Source organism: Desmodus rotundus, chromosome 3, assembly GCF_022682495.2.
Source record: "Desmodus rotundus isolate HL8 chromosome 3, HLdesRot8A.1, whole genome shotgun sequence".
NCBI classification, from domain to species: Eukaryota; Metazoa; Chordata; class Mammalia; order Chiroptera; family Phyllostomidae; genus Desmodus; species Desmodus rotundus.
In genome coordinates, this window is record NC_071389.1 from 29,471,131 (window position 1) to 29,498,199 (window position 27,069).

Below are 27,069 nucleotides of genomic sequence, written 5' to 3' on the forward strand. Positions count from 1 at the left end.
ATCAGACCCCAGACCAGGTCAGGGAGGGGGCAAGGAATCAGAGAAAACTCCTCAACATCTCCCAGCTAACATCTGCATCTTGGGGGAGGGGGGGGGTGGGCGGCGGGGGTGTTGATTAGCAAGGTCAATGATCATTATTCATTCATTCAAGGAATATTTATTGATTTCTTCTTTTACTACTACAGTACTATTCTCTTACTTTGGGCTATGCCTTCTGCTAGATGCCGGGGCTACAGCAGTAAGCAACTCACTCCTTGCCCTCAGGAAATGTGTGGTCTAAAGAGGGTGACAGACTCAAAATAGGCCATTAGAGCCTTGTGTGACTGGAGGTGGCACAAGAGGCACAAAGGAGGTGCAGTCTGGGGAAATCAGGGAAAGCTCCCCTGAAGAAGAAATTCTGAGTCCTAAAGCATGAGCGGGAGTTAGCCAGCTTGTGTAAATGGTCCCTGCCATATCCCTTTTGGTTGCTTGCCAAGCCCAAAGCAGAGACAAATGGGCCTGTTTGGTTGCAAGTGACTCTGAAACAGCTAAAAACATCACCTCTACCTCTCGAGCACCAGCCACTGCCGTGTCTGGGCAGGAGGGTGCACAGCTGTTTCCAGGGCGTCTCTGGGCACTGGCAGATAAGTATGGGCCACAGCTAAATACACATCTCTCCTCTGCCCACCCCACCCCCACCTCCTCGACCAGGGATGCCTATTAATCCTGACAAATGATGACTTACGAACATGTAATGCAAACTGATTCATCATACATTCAAATCCGCCGCCCCGCCCCAGCGGGAGGCCCCAGCCAGACAAGTGTATTACACGGATAATGTATTTGACGTATTAATAAAACCAGCCGCATTGCTCTGGCGCAGGGACTGGGGAATGCCAATATACGATGACAGATCACACATTGATGAAATCCAGATGTTTGGAATCATAGTCTTGGGGCCTCGTTCATATTGACTGAAGGTAAAAAATGCCGTCTGTCAGCGTGTTAACTCTTCCCGCCCCACACTCAGCAGAGGCGCCAATCACAGTTTTCTGGAGAGAAGAGAAGGAGGAAAGGGGTGAGTGGGAGGGGAGAGCGGGTGAGTAATTAAGCGTTGGATGGATGAAGAATAGATGAAGTGGGGGGAGTTGTGCTGTGGATACGATGGGTGGACAGGATGCTTTTCATACCTTCTTTCTTCCCCTCTCAGCCGCAGGTGACCCTGTCCATGACATGCCCCCGTTCTTTCACATTCTCCCCTTTTGGGCTTCAATGGCATCACATTGGTTTTCATCCTCTCCTTGGCTGATCCTTCTTAGTCTTCGATGACTTAAAAAACTTCTTCCACCTGTTGGAGTTACTTGGGGTTGCATTCCAGCCTCTTCTCACCGTACACTCTCTCTCCCCAAAGCGACCTCGCCTACCCTTACCACCACTCCTCTATTCATTCATTCAGTAAGTGTGTATTGGATATTCACCATATGACTCGTTCCAGTCACAGGGGAGGCAGTAGTGAACTTCAGCTCTTATCTCTATGTCAGCATCTCCAGTTCTATAACTGTAGCCCTGGCTTATGTATAGTGCCTACTCAGCATTTTCACACGGATGTCTTAACGTGTCTTCGTTCCTCAAACCAAGTATATCCAAAGCTGAACTCATTTTCTTCCTTACCAAGCCTGCTGCTCATCCTCTTGTTCCACAAGTCAGTAAATAGTCTACCATCTAGCAGTTGCACAAGCCAAAGATCTTGAAGTCATCTTTGACTCCTTTCTGTCCTTTATCCCCACGTCCAATCCATCTGCTTCTGGTGTCTCCATCGTCATCGCGCTAGGACAAGTCAACGTTATGTCCCACCTGAGTTAGTGAGACAACCTCCTAAACAGCCTCCCTACATTTGCAGTTAGAATGATCCTTTTAAAATGCCAGTCTGGCCAGAATAAGAAGTCAGAGAGAGCCCTGGCTAGTGTGGCTCAATGGATTGAAATTCGGCCTGCAAACCAAAAGGTTGCCAGTTTGATTCCCAGTCAGGGCACACTCCTGGGTTGCAGGACAGGTCCCCGGTGGGGGGCGTGTGAGAGGCAACCACTCACTGTTTCTCTCCCTTTCTTTCTCCCTTCCTTCCCCTCTCTAGAGAGATTTCAAGCATGAAAAGGACTCAGTGCTCTGAGGGGGCCATGTGAGAAGGAATGTGTGTGGCTTCTAGAAGCAGGGAGTAAACCCCAGATGACAGCTAGCGAGAAAATGAGACTTCAGTCCTTCAGCTGCAAGGAACTGAATTCTGCCAACATCCAAATGAGTTTGGATTCATACTCTTTCCCAGACCCTCTAGATAAGCACACAGCCCGGCCACCACCTTGACTTCAGCCTGTATGACCTTCGAGCAGAGGTCACGCTGTGCGAAATGTTTACGTTACAAAACTGTGAGATAAAAAGCAGGTGTTGGTGTAAACTACTAAGTGGCACATTGTTATGCAGCAATAGAAAACTAATACAATCGTCCTTCTAGATGACTGATTCATCATTTTAATGGATTCTGATTGTTTTAACCTGCTGTACAGGACCTTCCAAAGTATTACTCTAATCTAATCTTTCCAACTGTATCACATTTTACTAGTTGCTTAAAAGTAACAATCACTCCCGTCAAAAGAGATAACCAATCTTCCATCTTGCTTTTCATTTTCCAACTTCCTGCTCTCTCTGATTGCTTTCACAGTTAGAGGGTCAAGGCACACCTCTTCTCTTGATTCCTTTGTGGCTTTTACTTAACACTTTTCTTTGGGTCTTAAATCCCTATACAGAGGGGATGGTGTAGTTCATGGCTTATACTAACATTTTTCCAAAAAAGTAAAAATTTTCCCCAAAAAATGCAAGTCTGATATGTCACCCCTGTGCTTAAAACTCTTCAATGGCTTCTCACTTGTATGTTTAAAAAAAGTCATTCATGCGAGTTTTTAAACCCTTCAGAATCTGGCCTCTCTGTCATCATATCTCAGCACTCTGCCACTCACTGTCTCTGCACCAGCCGCACGGAACTCTTTTCAGTTCTTCACTTAGGCCTCCTCCCGTCTGCCCCTTCCAGCACGCTGCTTCCGGTCTGCAGCGCCGCTTCTTCACAGTCACTGCCTGACTGGCTCCCACACACCCGGCAAGTCTTTGCTGAAACATCCCTTCCTTCACCTCCCACACTAGATGGTGTGCTCCCCAGTTCTGTGTATTTCCCTTTTTCTAAGTCCACTCTAGGGACATGCGTTCAATGTAGCTACCCACAGTTAGGCCCTACACTTCCTGAGGGCAGACCGTGTGTCTGTCTTGTTCGTGAGTGCATGGCATTCGTCCTAGCAGACCTGTCATCAGTGTTCCACTGGCAATTCGTTGAATGTCACTGAAGCATTTCTAGGTGAGCGGATGGGCAGGCAGGTAACTAGGTATTGTCCCATGGCTAAGAGCCCTAGTTTTTGGAGTCAGAAACACCTGGCCTTAACTCTCTGCTCTGAACCTTCTGGCTCTGTCACATCATTGTTCTGAGCTCCATTTTCCTCATCAGTGTGATAGAAATAATAATACCTAACCTCGCCCTGGCTGGTGTAGCTCAGTGGGTTGAGTGCAGGCTGCGAAGCAAAGGGTCCTGGTTCAACTCCCAGTCAGGGCACATGCCTGGGTTGCGGGCCAGGTCCTCAGTGGGGGCCACATGAGATGTTTCTCTCCCTCTCTTTCTCCCACCCTTCCCCTCTGTCTAAAAATAAATAAATGAAAATTTTAAAAAGATATGTTGTTAAAAAAATAATAATAATAATACCTAACCTCACAGGACTGTTGTAAGGATTAAATGAGATAGAATGTGTGCAGCACTAAACCCATGGCCTAACATATGACAGCATCCAGTAAGCGATTATTATTATTATAGATAAATGGATGGATGGATGGATGGATGGCTATATTGACATGCAAACCAATAAATGGATATACGGGCATCAATGGATAAGAAGAAGGAACTCCACGGAGGCCAGAAGGGCCAAAGCACCTACTGAGTGATACATGACCTTGATCGTAGCAGGGAAGAAGGCCACATACAGAGCAAGATCAGGCCGATGTCAAGATGGGGTAAATACAGACACAAATAAACTGTGGTGTCCACCTAGAGATAATAATGACTCATCCCTTGTACACAGCCTTGATGTAATTGGATATTCATGAACATCCTAGGAGTTGATAATTGTGATCCCTGTTTCACACAAGAAGAAACTAAAGCTCAGAAGTGCTGTGATTTGCTCCAGGGGTCACTCTATTGAATGTTGCTTGAAGGCTCTCCTGTGTCTTCATCACTAGGAAATGGAAGCCCTTTTGTTGCGGGTACAGGGAGAGGAAGGGCAGGACATACACACGTGTATACACACAAACACACACATAGACACACACACATACCCTTAAAAGTCCCAGCCTCTGCTGCCATGTGTCACTAGAGTTAACCCTCACCCTCATCGTAGCCCCCATCCTTCTTCAGTCAGACACCAGCAGTCAGGTCCAGCCTGTCGGGGTCTGTAGAGGAAAGATCACGGCGCTGGGATTTGCTGCCGGCACAAGCAGAGAGGCGAGAATGGAACCACAGGCAACGATCTGGGACAAAACCAAAGAGGCCACGCCAGAGAGGCCATCACATGGTGGGGAGTCGCAGGACCAGACATGAGTTAGTGACCTAGGAAGGGAAGGCCTTCCCTTTGGATGAGACCCTCGTCCTCCAGTGTCCAGTTCTGCACCAGGCCTCCCTGTGGAAGACGGCCTAGAAGAAGCAGCTGTGCCAGCCCTGGAGTTGCCTGCTCCCAATGGTCAGCAGTTCCCAACAGAGGGGGGCAGCAGAGGGCTGATCTGGGACCCCAGGTACCCGAGGCCTTGTTCCAAGGCTTGAGGGCTGTACTGGCCAGAGCCTGGCCCAGGCAAGGAAAAGGCTACACAGCATGACCTCTCCTCTCTCCTCAGCATGCCTGTATCTCCCATCACAGTTAGTCACTTCCCGTTGAAGCCTCTTGTTTTCCAGTGGGGAAGGTATTTCAGCAGCTAAAAAGGGAAAGAGACCCTCAGGAGCTTCCAGGCCAGGCCTGTCAGCCGTGACCTTGCGGTCACCACTCGGCTCTTTGAGCTTGAAATGCCCTACCTAAGGCTCAGGATAGGGTCCCAGGCACCCCCACCCCGCTCCCCACCCTCCTCTTGCTTCAGGGGATACCTGTGGCAGGCAGAGAAGTGGAGGTGGCAGGTTCTGTGGGAACTGGGGTGGCAGGAGGGCGGTGCGGTAATGAATGTGGACGGGAGGCGGAATGAACGATCCATCTTTGCATGGGAGGGGAGGGGGCTGCGGGCGTTCCCCCCACACACTCCCACACTCAATCAGGTGCTGTCAGACCTCCGGCCGCCTGGCATTTTGGTGAAGAATCTCTCAGCTAAAAATTGTTGTCAGTCCCATTTCCTCGTTATCAGTGTAAGGGCTGAGGCAGCGCCCGGGGATTAGCAGGAGCGGCGAGCGCCCGCACCTGCCATCCTCTGCCGATAACACTGGGCCTCCCGCCTCACCTCCCCCATTCATCATCTTTAGCACTGACAGCCCGTCCCGGTCCCTGTCCCCATTCCCTCATGCATCCCATGTCTCCCCACCGTGCTGCACAGACTGGCTCCTGACCTCCCGAGGGAGCCAGGCCTCCAGAAGAGGGACAAGATTCAACCTAGGCTCAAATGACCTAGACCCACCTGTGGCAAAGGGCTTGGCCTGCTATGGGATGGGAGGTCGGGGCAGGAGTGAGGGATGCTGTAGGGGATGATGCTTCTGACAGCCTGCGTCTGGTGGGCTCAGTCTGCCTACCTGTGATGCTGGCAGCAGTGCTGGAGAAAGGGTCCCTGCATCAGATGGGTAGCTGGGCTAAGGACTTCTGGAGGCTTCTCCAGCCTGAGATGGACTCCCATGTCCTGGGAGCCATAGAAGGGAAGAGCCAGAGGATGCCTCTTCCCAGGCCTAGAACGAGTAGGGGATTGAGGACTTCATTCCCACCCCCACAAGACCACAGCCCCCTCCTCCTGGCCATCCCCAGCAGTTTTATGGCCCATTTTATGGCCACTGTAATGGCCCAGGTCAAAAGCTTCAGGGAGCTGTATTCTGGGAATTATGCAAACGAGGAGCAGGCCCAGGGCCAGAGTATGGATTTTGTCATTAAACCTGGGCAGGCCATGTCGTTAGTGCAGTAAAACCCACGTCATGACCACAGGTCTCAATATAAAATTATAGGGAACACAGCGGGGGAGGGGAAGCAGGAGGCCCATGGTCACGCTGACACCTGCCACTCCAGCCCCTGAGAAAGCGGGGGTGGGATGGGGAACACAGGCTGCAGGGCTCCTCCGCGGATCCCTGTCAACGCTGCTCCTGAAGCTGGGAGCCAGGAAGCGGGCCCATTGTTCCGACAGGGAAACTGACTCGGCTTTAGTTTCAGAAACGGAGATCTCTGTAGCAGCCAGACAGATGAACTGACACCAGGTACATGGGAATGCTGAAGCCTGGTGCCAGGCTTGGAGGAGGAGAGCCAGGCTCTAAGGAGCCCTAAGAGCCAGAGTTGGCATCCCAGTCTAAAAGGGGACACCAACTCATAATTCTACCTTGGCTCTGACCCCATGCCTTGGATCCTCCTTTCTCCCCTCTCCTCTCTTACGATTTTCCTTCTTAAACCCAGGCTTTGCCTCAGCGATTTGTTTCAACAGCCTTGTCAACTCTCCCTTATTCACCCTTCCCCTGGACCCTACCAGCCCTCCTCTGGCCCCTTCCTGCCCCCACCCAGAGCCTCCCTGTGCCTCCCTCTGCCAGGGCTGCACTGACTAGGGTAACTGACTTTCCCTTTTCGCTTTCCTACTAGTTTGTGATCTCCTTGAGATAAAGAATGTGTTTTATTTACCTCTGCATCCCAGTTCCTCCTAGAATAATATCAATACATGAAGTAGAATAATCATTCAATAAATGTTTGCTGAATTTATACATAAACGAGGCAATGAGATCAAAAGCCAAGTACAGTGGTCCCTACCTAGTTCTGAGCCTCAGTTTTCCCATCTGTAAAATAAAGGCAATGGCCCAGAGGCTGTCTAGGGTCTCACTTACCTCTGAGACCCTCTGGCTGAGGCAGTTCAAGGCAGAGCTAAGACTCAAATCCTCACCTCCTGCCCTGGCCAGTGTGGCTCTGTTGGTTGGAGCACCATCCTGTAGCCAAAAGGTTGCAGATTTGATTCCCGTTCAGCGTACATGCCTAGGTTGAGGGTTTGATCCCACGTCTGGGCACACGCAGTCCCTGGTCCAGGTGTGGACGGCAGCAACCGGTCAGTGCTTCTCTCTCGCACTGATGTGTCTTTCTCTCCCTTTCTCTCTAAAAGCAGTGAAAAAAAAAAAAAAACTTGGGTGAGGATTTAAAAAAAAAAAATCCTCATCTCCTCACTTCCAGACCAGGGCTGCATCTGCTTCTTTTACTCAGAGCTGCCTGCCAACTGTCCCCTGAGCATCTGAGGTACAGCCACCAAGGCACTTGAGCAGTAGGGCCCTTTGCCCTCCTCAGAGACCTAAAGGTCTCTAATCTGCCACACACACTAGAGACTTTCCTACTGCACCCTGACACAATCGAAGCCTCCAAGGCCGACATCCCAACTCTGCAAAGGTCATCTGACTTCTAGGGTGACCTGTTCTTCGTCCCTACCTCCCCTTCCCTCCCTCTTCTCCTCTCCCTTGCTCCATCATTGAGCATCTGGTCTGTGTCGGGTCTGTTTTCAGTTGTCTATAGATATAAGGATGGATAAGAAACGGCCCCTGCCCACAGGGAACTCACAGCCCATTCATTCACTCATTCCTGTGCTCCCATTCTCTGCCTGGAACACTTCTAAGTCACAACTTAAATTTAATTTCGTTGGTTAAGCCTTCTTGTCTCCAATCTTCAAGACACATATCCAGAATGAATTACTGCTTCCTTTGAACACGCAGGAGAACCATGGTCATCCTCAGTCTGTGTCAAAGGGAGGTGAGTTCTTGTGTTCAGCCTGAACTGCAAGCTCCCTCAGGCATGGGGCTGCTAGATTTCACAAATAAAAATACAGGGCAGTCAGGAAAATTGGAATTTTAGAAAAACAATGAATAACTTTTAGCCTAAGTATGTTCCGTGCAACATTTGGAGCATACTTACACTACAAATTATTCATTATTTATCTGAAATTCATATTTAACTAGGCATCTTACATTTTTAATCTGGCAACCCTGCTCAAGCAAGCATCTTGATCATCACTGGCATGGCCTTCATCTCTCTGAAAACTGATTTTTTACCTTCCCTGGGCACCAGTGGGCAGAAGCAGTAGGGAGAAAGGTCTGGGCTGAAGTTGAAAGTCCTTTCCACAGCCAGGGTTCACATGGATAGACAGGGATGTTTCCACATAAACAGGGCTCCTCAGCCTTATGCCAATAAGCAGAGGCCGGGGGAGCGCCGGCTGGGGAAAGTGGCAAGGGAGGGGGACTAGGCAGCCCCAGGGGGTGTACTAGGCAACACTCAGGCTCCTTCCCCACATGGTGTGTTCTGGTTACCAACAGGGACAAAGTGGGGATAGAGTTTAGGCTTTCAGCCAGCACCCAAGGCGGTATAGCCAGCACTATACCTACACGTGCTTGCGTATCGGGAGCACACACTTTGAAGGACATTGTGGGGGGCAGCCCAGAATCTGCGAGATCCACAGAGGCCAGCGAGGTTTATCCAGGTGAGAGGTGGCACAGCCTCACCAGGCGGAACACAGATTCCAGGAATCCTGAAGTGAGAATGGACGGGACTTGGTGGTGAAATAAACGTGAGCATAGAGGCAAATGTTACTGGCTCGGGTGGCGAGGTGAATGCAGGTGTCATTAACTGGGATGGGCACTGCTGAAGAGGGAGCAGGTCTGGGAGGGGTGAAGAACCTGAAAAAGTCGTTTTTGGATTGTTGAGTTTCAGATTCTCCTGGGACATCCAGGCATTGGCCTCCAAAGGCCTTGGAATATAAGGATCTGGAGAACACAGGAAGGGTCCAGAGGAGAGTTACAAATTCTGGAGCCAACGGGACACAGATGGGAACTAGGGCCAAGAAGGAATACGATTGTCCAGCGTGCAAAACAAGGAAAGAAGAGGCTGTAGAAAGAAAGAACTCCTGGGAAAAGAGAGGAACCGGGACAGAGAGCTACCCTAAAAGATGGCATTCACCTGGGTCCTTTTCAGCCTTTCCCCCCTGACTGTGAGGGCCTCAAGGGCAGGGGCCAGATCTGCATCCGGTCTGTCCCACTACTCAGAGTAGACTGCAGACAGTGTTTGTGGAGTGACTGCGGGAAAGGATCCCCTTCCTCCCTCTTTCCTTCCTTCCCCAGATTTGGGGAGCGTGGAAGCAGTAAGGGGAAAGGAGAGGCAGAGAGGGCACTGGGTATTCTGGGTGACGGCATGATTAAACTGAGGCCTTCACTAACCTGTGTGAAGTGAGTGACCGATGTGTGATTGCCTGGAGCTGCGATTTTCAACCTTTTTCATCTCACGACACACATAAACTAATTACTAAAAGTCTGTGGCACACCAAAAATATATTTTTTGCCAATCCGACCCCCCAAAATAGGTGTAATTTTGGTTCATTCACACTGACGGCTGTGCTTGTGTTGGTTGTTGTCATTCTGTTATTTGACAGTCTAAGGGAAAAGAGGTCAGTGCCCCTGACTAAGCAGTCAGGTATTGCACGTTTTAAAAATTCTTGCAGCACACCGGTTGGAAATCGCTGGCCTGGAGCATCGATCGTGTCCTGATGGATTTCTGAGAGGGGCATTCACGGCCACAGCCTCTGGGGCTGCAAAAAGGAGTGGCGCTCATGGTCTCCGCGACCCTCGGGCTCACTCTTCTCGAAGCCAAGGAGCCCTAGGAGGCATCAGCAGCCTTGGGTCGGAGGATTAGGACACCAGATTTCCCTCCGCAGACTGGCCCAGCTGATATTTCTGTCTGTTCTTCTTCCCTCACCAGGTAAGAAAAAGGCAGCAGCCTTGTTTGACAGCCAGGCCCCTATTTGCCCCATCTGCCAGGTCCTGCTGAGGCCCAGCGAGTTGCAGGAGCATATGGAACAAGAACTGGAACACCTGGCCCAACTGCCCGCCAGGTAAGCCACCTAACAGGGGAACTTGCCTGCCAGAGGGTTCCACTCAGGATTCTAGCTACCAAATCCCAGGAAGAGCCACCGGGCCCGCACCCCAGCCTCTAGGTAGAAGACAAGGCCCTGATGCCATTCCCCTCCAGTCCACTTTCAGTCTCGGGTCCTCTAGCTGAATAGTGCTGCCTTCCTCTTCCTGCTCTATTTTTGGAGATGGGAGGAGAGTGACCCCTCTAGAGGCCACAATCTCAAAAGAGCACAAGAGGAGCTAGAAAGGGATAAGCCGCTCCACAGCCCCTGCACTGCCACGCTGCGCCCCAGGGCAGGGTGAGGGCAGCAGGGATGGGGTCTGGTAGCCTCACCGGAAGTGCAGCCTGGTGCTGCCATCCAGGGGAGTAAACGCCACCTCCTCCATGAATCTCCAGGTCTGAAAGGCTACAACCTTGAGAACGTGTTCGGGCCTGTCCCGCAGCGGTTCACCCTAGCTCCCCTGTCGGTGCCTGAAGGACTGGGTGGAGCCTCCTGGACCACTTTGTGGAGGAACCAGGTTATTAAATAGAGCGGAGAAGGGTGTACCAATTTACCCCAATCTTAGCAGTGTAAAGCAACCATTTCATTATGTTCATGGAATCTGTGGAGTCGGGAATTCAGGCAGAGCACAGAGGGGGTGACTTGTGTCTACTCCGGGATGTCTAAGGCCGGGGAGGACTCGACAGCTGGGAGCTGGGAGCTGGGACCATCTGGAAGCCCTGTGACTCACATGTAAGGCTGATGTTGGCTGTCATCGGGCACTTTAGCAGGGGCTGTGACCGAAGCACCTACACAGGCTTCCCCATGTGGCCCAGGCTTTCTCATATCATGGCAGCTTTGGGGTAGTTGGACTTCTTAAATGGTAGCTTAAAGCTCTAAAACAAATGTTCTAACCAACAATATATGGAAGCTGGGTAATTTTTAATTTTTTTAATCCTCACCTGAGGATATGTTTATTGATTTGAGAGAGAGACACACAGAGAGAAAGAGAGAGAATCATTGATGTGAGAAACACTGACTGGCTGCCTCCTGCACGTGCCCAGACCTGGAATCAAACCCTCAACCTAGGTATGTGCCCTGACCGGGAATTGAACCTGCAGCCCTTTGGTGTGTGAGATGATGCTCCAACCAATGAGCCACCCAGCCAGGGCTGGGTCGGTTTTTGTAACCTAGCCTCAGAATCACTTAATGTCACTTCTGCTGTACTCTATTGGTCAAGGCGGTATTAGCCCACCCAGATTCAAAGGGGAGGGGCACTCACCCCACCTTTTGATGGGCGGAAGGCAAGCTCAAGTTATAGAAGAGCAGTGTGACAAGAGGAGATGCGGCTGCAGCCCCAGGGCAGCCCCGGCAGCCATCTGTGGAAAATACCATCTGCCACAGGGGAGCAGCCTGCCCCATCCGTTCAGTTTAAGTCATCAACCTAGACTGACCCTCCTTCCTGCTGCACTCTCACCCAATCCCCTGTGCAGGGTACAGGGGATCCCAAGGAGACTCAGGAATTGCCCCACCCTCTCATTGTATGGGAGTAAGCAGAACCCGGCCACAGAAACCCTAAGGGGTAGAGCCTGCTCTATGGGAAGGACTGAAGCTGGGGGCGGGGGGCGTACATGAGGCACCAACCCCGGCACAGAGCAGAGAAGATTCATTACTTATCTATTGCTGTGTTAGACCCAAACCAAGCAGCTTGAAACAACATTTATTATCTCACAGTTCCGTGGGCCAGTCCAGGAACTGGCTTAGCAGGGTAGCTGTGGGTAGTTGCAGCTTCTGGCTCCGAGTTCTCATGAGGCTGCAGTGAATATGTCAGCCAAGGCTGCAGTCATCTGGAGGTCTGATGGGGACTGCAGGGTCCTTTCCCAAGATGGCTCGCTCACATGGCTGTTGGCAGGAGGCCTCAGGGTTCTCCACGGGGCCATTGAGATTCCCTGTGACGGGGCAGCTGACTTCCCCCAAAGGAAGTGATCCGAGAGAGACCAAGGAGGAAGCCACGGTGCCTTTTATGACCTAGTCTCAAAAGTCATACACAATTTCTTCCAATATATTCTACTTCGCTCATTCGAAGCAAGCCACCAAGTCCAGCCCACCCTTAAGAGGGGAGAATAAAACTATAAGCTCTACCCTTGAAGGGAAGAGCATCAAAGAATCTGTGGGAATACTTAAAACTACCACAGAAGACTATCCTAACGAGAATAATAATAACCCTGTGGGATGCTCACTGTGTGCCAGGGCATAAAGTGGTATTACATTGCATCAATTTATCTAACCTTCACGGCAACTCTCTTGGGGAAGGTAACACTTACTAACCCCATTTTACAGATGAGGAAACTGAGGTACAGAGAGGTGAAGTGACTTCTGTAAGGTTGCACAGCTAGTAAAGTGGTAAAGGTCGGATCTACACTCAAGCAGTCTGACTGTAGTGCCCATGCTCTTACCCATGCGCGCGCACACACACACGCACCCCTGGGACTAGCCTGGAAGGGCAGAGAGTGAAAGAAACATCCTTCTGCTGTTGAGTTCCACACCTTGGCTGTGCAGCAGGGTTCCTGGGCACCGGCCCCCCCATGGGAGACTTCCCCGGAACAGGACTGGAGAGTGGAGGCGGAGAAGGAGGGCTCTGCAGAGCCTTGTGGAAGAAGTGCGCTCCTGCCCTGCCCAGTGCTGCTCAGCTGGTTGGAATGCCATCCCACACCTCAAAAGGTTGAGGGTCCGACTCCCCATCAGGGCTCCTGCGTAGGCTTCAGGTTTGATCCCCAGAAGGGGTGTGTATGAGAGGCAAACGATTGATGTTTCTCTCCCTCTCTCTCTAAAATCAATAAATATTTTTTCATATGTCTTTATTAAATAAGCGGTGAACCCGTAAGGGCCTGGAGAGTGAGCGTCCCAGTTCTCTTCCCACCTCCTCAGTGGGGTCCCCACCACAGCCTAGTCCCAGCGGCGCCACCCCTGCACCGCCCAGGACTTCGGCCCACAGCCTTTCCTACTCCGCCCCACGCAAGGCCCTGCACCGGGCCCCGCCCCCACATCGCCTGCCTCCACTCCCTTTCTCCCGCGCGCATTTCCCTGCCCAGAGCCCCCACATCTGCGCCGCCTCTCACGTCTACGTGCTGCCTCCCCCACTTCTGTGCCCCTCACGTCCAGGCCAGCCCAGCAAGCACCCCTAACCCCTGGACGCCCACCCCCCACCGCCCGATGTCTGACAGCCGGACAGCGGGATCTGCACAGCAAGTGAAATTCCCGTCGGATCGATAAAGCCGAAGCGCTGGCGGCGACGGGTCGATGGTTTTATCTGTCTCGGCCCCGCCGAGCCCGGCGCGCTGACAGTCCGACCGGCCGGCAAAGGCGTTCAAGGGCAGCCGCGCCCGCCGCCCCCGCCCCCCGTCATTCCTCTCTCCCCTCCCCGCGGCCGCTGCGCCCACCGGACTGCAGGCTGGACCGGCCCGCCGCCGCCCTCGTGATTTATCTGGATTTTTAATTGGAAAAAATTTGCGAATTAATTGATTTCAGGAACTTGCCAATTAACATTGTAATTGGGTGCGTGATAAATTCCCTAGGAGCGTGTCAGCTCCCCGCGGGCTAGCGCGGGCTAGTGCGGGGAGGGCCCCAGCCTTGGCTGCCCTTGCCCCCTGCCCCTGCCCGCTGTCAGGGAGGCAGGAGGAGGGCAGAGAAGGTTGGAAGAAGATGTGGCACCTGGCTCTCTCCTCCTCTCCCTGCCCTCAGCTCCCCAAGCTGAGAGTGGCCTTCTACCAGCCATTTCACAGATGGGGAAACTGAGTCCTGCAGGAGGGTTGAGCCCAAATAAGGGCATCTCCCATCCATGGCTTATGGCTAGAGGCCTCCTCCCCAGCACTTTCCCCTCTGCACCCTGCTCCCCTCCCTTCTTCCATCTTCTCTCTCCAACTGTTCCCTTTCCTCTCTTACCCTACCTTTGCCTCTTCTGCCCTCCCTCCCCTCCTTCAGCGTGGGTCTGCATCACCCAGGAGGGACAGCCCCTCCACCCACGTGATTGCTCCCCAAGGAGCTCTTCCGAGTGGGCCTGTTGTGCTTTCTGCCTCCCTCCCTACCCTCCCCCAAAGCAAGCTGCTATTTTAGATAGCGCCAGGGACTCACACAGAGAATCCGGGACCTTCCAGCCCCCAGACTAGGGCTGGCTGCTCTTCACAGACAGGTGCAAACATATGTACATGATGAACGGGCACTCACACACATCCCCATTCTAACACCCACAGTTGTGCTCACACACACACCCGGAGAGGCACATGGGCAGGCGGGTACCTGTAGGAAGAAGAGTCAGAGCTCCCTCTGGCAACGGCTCACACTTTCTAAAGCACTTTTACACTCGAGATCAGAGGCTATACCCGCACATCCTCCTTCACCCCACCCTCTCTCTTTCCTCTTTCAGTCCTGCAGGGGATTCCGTTAGACCCCAGGACTCAGCTAGTTAGAGCAAGGAGGGAAAGCTAGACTGAGGACAGATGGTGGAGGGCCTTCAAGGCTGCAGGGTGCCCTAGAGGTAGAGGGAGTTAGAACACTGGTGAGCCAGAAGATGCTTTTGAGGGAGCTGAGCTGCAGGAGAATCACTCTGGAGGCCAGGGTGGGGCATGAGTTGGAGGTAGAAGCAGAGAGGCAAGTGAGCAGGCTGGGCTGGTCCAAGGGGAAGATGATGAGGCTGACCTAGCAGAACAGCAGTGGCAGTGGGACGAGCGAATGATGAGAGACCCGCGGAGGGAGAAGCCAGAGAACTTAGCGGATGACTTGTTGGGTACTTACTAGAAAGAGCTTTCTGACTTGGGTGTCAGGAAGGGCAGCGATGGCAGAGAAGCAAACATCTGAGGGAAGGAGGAGATGACGGACAGGGCTTGCTGAGCTAAGTTGGCTTTTGGATAGTGATGGGGTGGAGACTGGATGTGAACTGATGGGCAGGAACATTAGATGAGAGCAGAAGACTGAAGAGCAGGTGGGAGGCAGGGTTGCCCCAGACTTCTTCTCTGTGGCCCTCAGACAGCAGTTCCCGCCCAGAGGAAAAGGACTTGGCCGTGGAGGAACTGTAGAAAGCTGAAAGTGAGGCTGGGCCGGGCCTGAGCGCAGACACCTTTTGTGGGAGGCTTCCAGAGCCACTTCAGGTAGAGTACCGGCCTCTAGACTGCGAAGCTAGCTCTCCGGTCAGTGCTTTAAAAGGGCCGGAAAGAGCCAGGGGGAGGCTGGGTGGCTCTGGAGGAGAGGCGGGGTGTGGAGATGGCAGTGCCCCCACCCCCACTTAAGGCTTATTTAAGGCCGGCCTCGGTGTTTGGTTGGGTAATGAACTAGATAAACAATTCCCCAAATAGATTAAAACGAAGTGTAACTTACAAAGGCGGCTGGTGATGATGGTTTATTCCCCGGCAGCGCCCCATTTCTTTATTTCCAAGGATAATTCAGTGTAAATCACCTTAATTAAAAGTGTCAGCCCAGCCCATGAATATTGTACTTAGGAACGCGTTTCCTGGGTCCCAGTTATAATTTAAAACCCATGGATCACTAGGCAGCGAGTGACTGAGCAAGGGAGGAAATCGTTGGGGGCGGGCTGTGGAAACGAGGAGGGACGGAAGGCAGAGCTGAGTGGGTGGGCTGGGGGAGAGGCCGGCTGCCTGCAGCTCCGGGGCTTAGACCTCTCCTCTCCAAGGCAGGTCCTTTGCCAGACTCTGGTCTCTGGGGGACCACACGCACTTGGAGGTGATCAGGTAATTAGAAGAAAGGTAGGGCAGGAGGGTGCAGGCTCAGAGAGAGGGAAGATGTCTGGGGCAGTACCAGTCGAAATGAGGGAAAGGGAAGAAAATCGCCAGGAAAAGATCCAGAGGATTGGGCAAGGGAGACTGAACATTACGACTCTCGGTGTCCCAATTTCTACTCATCAACAGAGTAAACTAAAGCCCAGGGTCAGTAGGCCCCTCCCCAAAGCACAGAGAGAAAAAGATCTCCGAACTCTGCCCTCCAACCTATTCCCTGAGTATCACTAGGGAGGCAGCAAGGGCAGTGGAAAAGCAGCACTTTGGACTCCATCAGCCATGAATTCAAATCCGGACTGTGTGAACAGAGAGGTGTCACTTACCCTCTGTTAGTCAACTTCGTAAAGTTTCTGTGAAGATAAAAGGTAACACATATAAAGTATCTAGCCCATGCCTGCGGAATGTGCGGGCGCACAGTAATTGTTCATTCTTTCCTTTTCTGTTCCACCGGATCCTGCTGAAATAATACTCAGACCTCAGCCCAGGGGTCCAGTGAGAACAATGTTATACAGTGGATGCCTCATTTCTGTGTTTGTAGGTCCAGGCACAGCACCTGGCACAATGGTGATGTCAGTACTTGTTGACTGAGTGAATGAAAAAGTGAAGGAATAATGAAGGTCATGGATTCACAAGCTACTCGCTCCTCAAGAGCAGCCCAGTTTCGTTTCTGGATCACTAGTGCCCAGATCAGGGCCGGACTGGAGCAGAACTACAAAGTGTAATTGAATGGAACCTGGCCTGTCTGTCTCCCCGCCCTTCACCCGACGTGGTCTGTGGTGCCCCCGCCGTGTGATAAGACAGGCAGACGGCTCTGTTTTATACTCAGACCTTAGCCTCACCCTGCGGCCAAGCCTGGGGGCCCCTGCACTACAATATACATGTCTGTGTGGGGGTGTGTCCACATGTCGGCCCTTCTGGGTGCTTGAGTGTCTGGGTGTGTCGGTCCATGTGGGTGTTTGTGTCTAAGCATGCATTTATATGGGTGTGGCTTTGGGGAACAGCTCTAGGCAGAGTGACTGTTGTGAGTATGTCTTTATGTACATGTCTCTTGGAATAGGACTCTGTGCCTATGCATCTGTTTGCTTGCAACCACATGTATCTACATGACTGTTGACAGAATGACAGGGAGACAATGGATATGTATATCTGCCTTTACACTAGGGTTTCTGGGTCTCGGCACTATTGACATTTTGGGCTGGATAATTCTTTACTGTGAGAGGCTACCCAGTACACTGTAGGATGATTGTTAACGTCCTCTACCCACTAAATGCCGATAGCAAACTCCCAACCCCAGGTTGTAACAATCGGAAATGTTTCCAGACATTACCAAATGTCCCCTCGGGGGCAAAATGGCACCAGGTGAGACCTACTACTTCTTTGCCCGTTTGCCTGCGTATTGGGTGTGCCTGTGTCTGACCCTGAGGGCGTTCCCTGTGTACACTGTGCCAGGTGAGTGGCGTCTGCCCCCGTGTGCTCTGCCGTGATGTGTGCCTACTGTGTCTCTGAGCGTCGCAGCTCTCTGCGGGTGCGCTTGATCTGGACAGCTTGTACCTGGGTCTGTGCGAGGACCCTAGTGAATGTGCTGTGTCTGCCACCGTGCGTGTACCAGCCAGTGCCTCTGTGTGCATGCATTTTTGTGTGTGTGCAGGGGGGTGGAGTGAGTGCACGTGCGTGAATGTGCGAACACAGAGGTGGTGAGCATAGTGGGGGCAGCAGGGAGGGAGGGACAGGAACAGGGATATTAATGTTTCTGAAGTGGATCTGATTTGATACGTCTTGTTCCATTGTCAGCATCTGTTTAGCAGGGATTTGTAATACTTTGTGGCTCTGGATCACTCATGCTTAGCACGGGATGTGGCCTTGCATACCAATTTTGTTATTAAACACAGTCCTCGCCTCCCCCACAGCCCATCCATCACCTCCCTCCCGCCCCTGCCCCCGCCTGCTCCAAGCCACCCACCATATTTCAGGCCCAGCTCCCGCCTGCCTGCCGCACCCGATGCCGGAGGGCCTGGGGCTGACAAATTGAATCAGGGGGAGATCATTCCTGGCCTAACGCAGTTTGCAGCGTGTTGGAGGGAGAATTGACAAGAGCCATGTCAGCTCCATCACCCCAGTCCCATAGGGGCTAAGAGCAGGCTGGGGACAGGGGGTGGAGGGAAGGGGGCATCCAGGCCAGGCAGAATCCTTAAGGCTGATACCAGGAGTCAGGTAAAGCCTCTTTCCTCAGATCCACAGGGTAGCCTACCATGCCCAGTGTTTCCATCCCCTTCCCAGGAGACATCTCTAGCCCTTAGCTCCTGATGGACGCTGAGCTAGGCAGGGCCAGCTGGGTTTGGATGGATTGGGTGGAGCTTGGACAGGCTGGGCTGGGCTGGGCTAGGCTGGCTATGCCTTCTCTTTTTGGGGTCTTCTTGCTATTCTACTCTTGCATGCCCTGGACAGCAGGTGGAATGGTAACCCTGTTCTCTTCTTTCTTGGCAGCAAGAATTCCCTTCTGAAGGATGCCATGGCTCCAGGCACCCCTAAGGTAGGTGGCCGGTTGTGTGTTCCCCTCCTGTCCACCCTAACCTAGGCCCACCCAGAGCTGCTTCCTCCTGCGGATAAAAGGAGCTCTTCCTGGATCCCCAACTGTTCCTAGGGTTTCAACGCCCACCTGAAGCCTAGGGCTGCCCTAGGTGCTTGAGCGTATGCGTGTGTAGTGCAGGTTGAGACAGACAGCTCAGCACTTTAGAAACCAGACCACGGTGTGTGTGTGTGTGTGTGTGTGTGTGTGTGTGTGTACTTTGGCCTGAGTGCAACAGGGAGCCAGGGAAGATGCTGGAATTGCTGGAATCATTTGGGGAGACAGTCTGCCCCTCTGAACAGACACTATGGGAGAGAGGTTTGCAAGCATCAGATGGAGAAAGGAAAAGTAAATGGCAAGTAGCTGGCTCAAAGGAGGGGCCAAAAAGGCCTCAGCCCAGTGACGTGAGTTGTACCAAGAACTGCCATAGGTGGCCACAGAGGTGGATGGAACTGCTTCCCCAAAAGGGATGATTTTGAGGGAGTAGGGACCTGGGGAGGAAGACTGAACCCTCGCTCACTGAACATCCTCTTCTCTACTCCCACCCCGGCATCCTTTCTCCTAGTTCTCACAACGACTCAGGAATCTGTAGGAATCCGTAGCCCTTCTTATAGGGAGAGAGGAGTGAGTGTCAAAGCTTTGGGAATGGATGAAATCAGTCAGGGAGAGTGTGTGGAAAGGTTAGAGCAAGAGCCAAGAAGAGAATCTGGGGGTTCCTGCGCTGGGAAGTCAAGATGCGGTATCAGAGACAGGAAAGGGGCAGAGGACGAACAGTCTCAAGTTAGAAGGGGCACAGGAGGGTGTGGTATCCCAGACTCCTAAGGAGGAAAAAGTTCCAAAACATGGGGTGTCAGCCTCCAAACAGAGAAGAGCTGGAGAAGGAGACCATTGTATTTAGACTCCCTAAGGTACTGGCGATCTCTGAGAGGGCAGTTTTGGGAAAAGGATCCAGGGGTTGGCTCAACTCCCCTGCAGGCCTTTATAAAGGGTGGGAGTGGACTTTGCACCGTCATTCAGGAAATCACCCAACACACAGCAAGCTGGACAGAGAAGAGATAGGGAACCTAGTCCAGCCTTGGATCAGTGCAGGCCCTGGCCAAGAAAGCAAAGCCCTCCCAGCCCCAAGAGAAAAGGTGGGAGGTGACAGGCAGCTGTGGATCATAGAGGTGGGGAGCCACACTGTGAGCTTGGCCCATGTCACAGCATTTAGTGGTTGTGGTTACAGAAGAAAGTAGGTCATGGACAAGCCGCCAGTTTGGTCACTACAACCACTGACACCTGACACCTGAGCACAGCTGGCAGACTGAGAATTGGACCCCAGGGAGACCGGTGTGCTAAGGACAAACAGACGCAATCCATGTCCATACCTCGTCCCCATGCTCACAAATGCACACACACACCCAGATCAGAGCACGCAGCCAGGACACAGAAGCATGCAGATTCCTGCAGCAACCGCACCTACCGGTGGCCAGACTCAGAGGCTCGAACCACTGCTCAGCCACTTCCCGGTGTGTTCACACCCTCAAAGCTGACCATTTCGGGGTATGTCCTCTGCCTTGACTGAGACTTTAGGGAAGTAGCTCATGGATGCAAGAGGCATGAGGGAGAAGGTTCAAGCAAGAGACTGAGAAGACAGGGAGAAGGAGGAAGGGAGGAGGAGGAGAGGGCAAGGGGGCCTTCGACAAGATTGATGGCCTCGTTGCCATTAAGAAAAAAATTAGCCGGTGGCGGCTATCATATTAAAGGGTGAAGAAGCCGTGAATTATTTTCTTAAAGATCTTATCGCTTACAATGATAATTTTACCTTCCAAAAGGCCACTTTTAATGAGGCGAAGAGCCAGGCAAAAAGTCATGATTTAATGCCGGGATTTTTTTTTTTTTCAAAACACATTTTACTGCTTTTTGGTCCATGTTTAAAAAGCGCCAGTGACCTTTTTTTATTCCACTTGCCCCAGGTGTAATGCCGAGGCCTCTCAGGGCTTCTAACCTAGAAAGAATGAGAGAGAGGTTGCGGGGGTGGGGGGAAGAACACAAGTGTGAGCTTTCTTATGGTGGGGGGCAGGAGTACATTGTTTCCCCCTCCTCAGCATCGTTCTTGGGACCAGAGAAGGACATTGCCCCAAAGCCCACGTCTTTTCTGAAGACAGGGAGCCAAGTCACTCACTAGGCCTCCCACGGTGCCTGGGTGGATGAAGAAGGGGCTCCAAGTTGCAGGGAATCCCACCCCAGGCCCTTCCCAGCCTTTTTCCTCCAGCTCTTGGGGTGAGGCCGAGTCAGGGAGCGCTGCCAACCAGCAGCTGCCCCTCCCCTCCCAGGGCCCTCGCCTGAGGATGTGCAGCATGGCCACCGCATGCGGGTCACATCCTGCGGCTCAGTCGGAGATGAAGGATAAATGGCTGCTCCATCTTTCCCAAATTGCTTTCTTTGGGCTGTCACTGGCGATTTGGCATGGTTTTCTAGGCTGGGGAGGCCTCCTAGGGAATTGTATGCTTCTGGCTCAGAGCTGCGCAGGCTGGAGAAAGTGGGGGGGAGGAAGTATGGATTGCTTTCAGGCCTCCAGGCCCCCAGTTTGCAGCTGAACAGGCCTTGGCAAGAGCCAGCAAGAGCAGGCTGAACGTGCCATGTGGTATTTAGAATTGTGATGCTCACACACAATTTAAAGCAGACAGTTTATTAATCTAAACTGCAGGCGTATGTAGAAGAGGCCATGTAGGATTGACATGGGGGATTAGTTTTGCTGGGGTTTTTGCTAGGGTCATTCTCGCAGCACAGGGATAAATGGACCCACCATGCATCCCCAGCTGCATGCAGGAAACTCATACATGCTACTTAATTTACTGTCTCCTTAGCGGGGCTGCCATCAGCCCATGTTAGGGGCAGGCAGGGTGGCCAGTATGTGGCTTTACCCCCAGCCCTTCCGGGGGGTCCCAGAGCATGTATCATCTCTGCCCACTGAGAGCAGGCTGTGAGTCTGCTCCCTGGAGTGGATCTCAGCTGGGATATAGGAGGTCCGGGCCCGCTCAGGGGATGTCTACCCATTCTGAGAATCAAGCCATCCTCTCCCTTGACCACACTCCCCAGACCTGACCACGTGCCTTCAAAGTCTCAAGTGGTCCCTCTATCCCTCTACCCTCCTTCTCTCTGCCTCTCTCCCAGAAGCTCCATAGGAACAGGAGCTCTAGGGGACTACCGACAGGTCTCATTCTGCCCAAGGCCACATGTGTTTTTTCTTCTTCCAGTCCCTCCTGTTGTCTGCTTCTATCAAGAGGGAAGGAGAGTCTCCGACAGCATCACCACACTCATCTGCCACTGACGACCTGCACCACTCAGACAGATACCAGGTGAGGAGCGGGTGGGAGGAGCATGAGAAGCAAGTTCGCTTGGGTGAGAGCTTAGAGGGCATGCCTGGGGCTGACTCCTCTCTCCTGAGGAGGTAAGAGGAGAGGCCCAAACTGTTTTTGATTCCCCCTGTGTCTAGTGCCCCTAACTGAACCTGGAAGGCACAGGCGCCTTAAGCAGATAGATTTTTAAGAAGAGATAGCCAGGACACCAGGGCTCTGGTGGCCTCTAAACACCTCTGAAGCATCCCGTCTATCAGGAGGTATCCTATAGGGTTTGGTTTCATGAGGTACCCGAGATATAGCCCCAAACCACCTGAAAACTTCACACTTAAAATCCACGATCCCCTGAGCAAATAACCATTCAATCCTGCCAAACCTTGGCACTGGGGCCCAGAGAGAGAAAGACACAGAGACGGACATTGCCTGTAAGTGCCTTGGGCAGCAGGGGAAGAAAATAATCACACAATCTGAAACCATCAGAGCAGGAGCAGGACCTAAGGCTAACACCCTAACTCTCTTTTGACCTTTTTTGGGTAGGAAGGAGAAAGAATGTCCCCCAGAAGCTTCTCCTTCTGAGAAGAGACAGGGCCCTGCCTTTGGGAGCCCCAGTCAGATGGAGGAAAATAGGGCCCTGCTCCAAGGAACATTTGTCTAAATGGCAACAGGCCTCCTTCAGGAGCCCCAGGGTGAAAAGGGTAAAACGGCCCTAACTCAGAAGCCCTGATGTGATGCGGAAAGACAAGGCAGCAGGGACCTGTGATCTGGGGCAGAGAAGCAGCGTCGCTGCTGGCACACGTAAAACCCCCGTTGGAGCTAGAGGTGTTCTCTCTGAACACCCTTTACTTCCAGCTGACGCAGCCCAGCATCAGGGTGCAGAGCTTGGAGAGTGGAGTGCCAAGGGTGGGCTGGACACCAGCCTCCACTGGATGCTTTGTATGGGACTCAAACTGCATAGCCCAAAGTGCCACCCCTGGGGAGACATTCCCTCCTCTCCTGAACCCCGATTTGAGAGAGGCTCTCATTCCAGAGCCTGGGAGACATTATCCTGACCCAGACGGCCCCGGTTTGAGTTGGAGGAATGGTCCAACCCTAGGGAATTCTGGTCTGATGTGGAGACGAGGCTCTGTCCCAGAATTTCTGTCAAAGGGACAGACAGAGCCCTGCCTTCAGGGACCCAATCTCTCTACTTCAGTCACAGTTTTCAGCCTCACCATCTGATGAACTAGGAAAAGAGTAATTGTCAGGCATAGGCATGGCCCCAAGGCCTTCTGTGGTTTCGATTTATCCCATATTCCCAGCTTCCATTCCTCATACTGCCCTCCATGAATCCTATGGGGTATGCTCGCTGAACTAATGCCAACTACTTCCTGGCTATGCCGTTCCTTTCTTGCCTCTGCATTATACACATGCTGTTTCTTCTAACAGGACTACTTTACCACCCCAAATTTTATTTATCCTTCAACAGCCTGCCCAAATCCCATCATCTCCAGGAAAACTGGAATAACTATCTCTTCTCATGACCGTTATTGCCCTTATCATCTTATGTTGTGGTCACCCCTTTAGGTCTGTTTTGGTTATCTCTTGGCTTATAACAAACCCTCCCAAAGCTTAGTGGCTTAAGACAATTTATCATATCTCAGAATTCTGTTGGTTGACTAGGTCTTCACGTACTCATGCAGCTCATTCAGCTGGAGGACTGCCTGGGCTAGAAAGTCCCAAATAGCCTCACCACATACCTGGAAGACTGGGGGAAACTTGGTTCCTTCCACATAGCCTCTCATCCTCCAGGGAGTCAGATCAGCTTCCTTACTTGGCGGTCTCAGGGCAATGTCACATGAAGAGGGCAGAGGACATAGCCACAAGGCACCTTAAAGCCCAGACTCCTTGGGATTCACACACCACTGGGCAAAGCATCACAAAGCTAACCCTTGATCAAGGGATGAGGAGATATAGCCCTTGATAGGAGCAGGTGCAAAGACCTGGGGCCACATTTACTGTGTCACAATGAACGTGATTCGTCCAGAAGACTTGGAGTCCTTCCAAGGCAAGGGCCTTGCCTTACCCTTCTGTACTCCCTTCCTTTACTCATTTATCTATACTCACTCATGCTTAGCCCAGTGCCCTTGCCTGCAAGGGATTAGATCTGCAAATAGATAATTATAGCCCCGTGTTTTACGTGCTATGACAGAGGTATAAATAAGTTTCTAGGATCACACAGTGGACGGAGGAGAAAAATCAGAGTAAGCATCACAGAGGAGGTAATGACTGAACAGGGTTTCAGAGGACAAGTAGGAGTTCACTTTGGCAAACAAGGAATAAAGGGTACCCCAGATCAAGGCAACAGCACGTGCAAAGGGCATAGTGGTATAACCCAGAGTGACGTATCTGGGGCCTGCTATCAGTTCAGTGTTGTTAGAATGTAAAACACATGGAAAATTGGTAGGAGGTGAAGTGCCCTGGACACTGGAAAGTGCCCTAGGGTCTAACTGGGTATCCATCCCCTAATCTTTCCACACTGCCTGGCATGTAGTATAGTTGCTCAATTATGTTGGGTTGTTTTTTGGGTTTTTTTTAATTATCAAAGTCAGCCTCAAAATTAGGGGGTATTGGTTTCTTGTTTGGATTCCCATTTTTTTTAGCCCCTGCTGGGTTACCTAATCTCGTAACTATTACTTCACTTTACCTTCATAGCAACTGTACGAGCTAGGATTCATTGCCTCCAATTTATTGCTAAGGAGACAGGCCTGGAGAGAGGAAGTTAATCTTCGAAGAACACATATATTCTTAGGAGTAACAGAATCAGAATTTGAACTTGAGTCTGTCTGGCCCCGAATCCTAGATTGTTTCTCAGCCGTGCACTGGGCTCAGGGGCTTCCCTCTTGTGCAAGTATAATCCCCTTTCCCTTCCCACTGTTATCTCCTGCATGCTAAACCCTGTGCTGGGTGACTAGATGGAGATGACCTCCCATGAATAAGGTGCAGATGTGTAAACCTAAATATACAAGATCAGAGGGAAGACAAGGTATTGTGAAAACTCAGAGGAGGCAACTCACTCAGCCTTGAGAGAAAGTGAAGCCTTCCCAGAGCCCTACAGGATGAACAGCAGTTAACCAAGCACCAGGTACGGAGGCGTGGAGGATAATCCAGCCCAGAGTCCAGTGCATGGAGCGCTCAAAGAACTATTCATAGCTCTGCAGAGCGGAGAGTCAGGAGGGCAAAGGGGGAGAGCAGGAGTGCTAGAAGAGGCTGGAGAAGTAGAGCGAATCAGAAAAGGCCTGTGTGCTGCGTTGCAGATCATATAGATGGAGAACCACTGAAGGGCTTAAAGAAGTTGGAGAGACAGGGTCAATTGTGAACACTACAAAGATCACAGTGTCTTTACTGTGTAGTCTGGGTTACAGGAAGAGAAGCCGGAGACCAGAAGGCCAGATGGGAGACAGCTGCAAATTTAGAAAGCTCATAAGGTTATGAATTGGAGCAGTAACATCCAAGATAGGTATCACCATTGAAGAAACACCCTGGGAGGCTTGCCTATGCCAAGCGCTGTGCTAGCCTTGGGTTCACCCATTATTCTCACATGGCCCCAACCCTGGAATGGTCAGTACACTGATAAAAAATTTTGTAGGAGCTATAATGAAGGTAGGGATGGAAGTACTATAAGGAGAGGAAAAGATATTTTTCGAAAGATTGAGTAGGAGATACAAAGAGGTGGAGATGATGTTTTTTTAAAGAGAACATTTAAAGGGAGACTTTCTGAGATCTAGATAAGTAAGCACTGAGTGTTAAGAACGAAGGAGGGTGGGGTTCAGCAACACTCTCAAGTTTCCGGTGTGAGCACACCTGAGTGTCCCTTTCTAAACTGGAACCCAGGAACAGGAGCGCCTGTTTGGGGAACGTCTAGTTTCACGTTGACCACGTGGGTGTGCGGCTCCTGTGGGAGCTCCAGGTGATGTCCATCAGACAGATGAAAAGTTGGGAATCCTCTAATAACGGGACTGCTGAACTCCAAGGGGGTGGGGGCGGTACATTTGGGACGTGCAGTGAGATCGCCCCTGGGCGATCAGGAATTCCGACACCTCCTCCCCAAAGAGTACCTTGGCTGTCCTAGGACAGCCGCACGGCAGGCGGGACCAAGGGCCGGGGCTCTGGACGGATGGAGCCCCGCGCGAGAGGAGACACGAAGCGGGATAGGTGGACCCTGCAGCCGCTACCTGGAGCGGGTAGGCTTTGCCGATGGTGGGAGGGATCCCAGGCACACGCCGCGGGTTGCTACCGGAGTGTGAGCAGCTTTTTCCTGGTCCCAGTCTGGTCGCCCACACCCCCATCTTGAACTTTCACCCTGGGCGCGCGACGGCAGCGGTCACGTGACCAGGGCCAATATGGCCGCCGCCGCTGTTGGGAGCTGAAGTGCCGCCGCCGCCGGGCAGCCGGGGGGAATCCGCCCGCATCGCCGCCCTCGCCGGCCGGGCGGCCGAGGGGCCCGGAGCGCCGGAAGCCGGGGCTGGGACGGCACCGCGCGGCGGCCAGGGGGTCCCGTTAGAGCAGTGCCCGGCGGCTATGCCGAGGGCCCGGAGCGGTCGGCGGAGCAGGGGGGCCGGCGGGAGGGAGGAAGTAGGTTTGTTTACGGGCTGTTTGGGGCGGGCCAGGCCGGACCGGGGTCGGTGCTCAGGCGGGGGCCAGGGGGCCAGGGGGCCAGGGTTCCAGGCCGCGGCTGACGCTCTCTTCTCTTTTTTCGCATCTGCCCGGGCTCTTCCCCCAGACCTTCCTGCGAGTGCGAGCCAACCGGCAGACCCGACTGAATGGTGAGTCTTGCTCGGCCCCTCCCTCCGCCCCACCCCCGGCCTCCTCCCTCCCTCGCTGGCTGTAGCTCCTGGCTTTGCCTCGATCTCTTCGACATTAAGGCCCATTGGCTTCCTCGCAGTCACAGCCCCTGAGAATGTGCTAATCAAGGTGGCTGCCCTCAGTTTCCCCGTCTGTCTAATGGAGGTTATGGTTCCCAGCTCTTGCCCAAGCCTCTCGAAAGGCCTTGAAGAACCCCGGGGGGCAGTAAGTGCCAGAGAATGAGGAACAAGCTACACAATTCCACTCGGGAGCTCAGCTTTGAATTTGCAAACTGCTGGGACCTCACTGTACAAGCCGGCAGGGTGCTGAGAATGTTTTTCTTCCAGTTTTTAATCAGTGCCCAGTAGTGTGAATACAGCCTCTCTGCTGAGACTTGACAATGCAGTGAGATCTGGAG

At 52.4% G+C, this 27,069-nt stretch overlaps 1 protein-coding gene across 3 annotated transcripts in view; it reads left to right on the plus strand.

Moving 5' to 3' along the window:
• RNF220 (ring finger protein 220) overlaps positions 1–27,069 on the plus strand; it is a 227,491-nt gene that overhangs the window by 181,757 nt on the left and 18,665 nt on the right. For 2 of the 3 annotated variants that reach the window (XM_053919958.2, XM_024571093.4), the window contains exons 2-5: positions 10,005–10,137; positions 18,408–18,453; positions 21,729–21,830; positions 26,590–26,632. In XM_053919958.2, the coding sequence (XP_053775933.1) occupies positions 10,005–10,137; positions 18,408–18,453; positions 21,729–21,830; positions 26,590–26,632 (324 nt within the window). Of the gene's footprint in view, positions 1–10,004; positions 10,138–18,407; positions 18,454–21,728; positions 21,831–26,200; positions 26,442–26,589; positions 26,633–27,069 lie in introns of those variants that run through there. The other variant, XM_045204142.2, reaches the window with a different exon arrangement.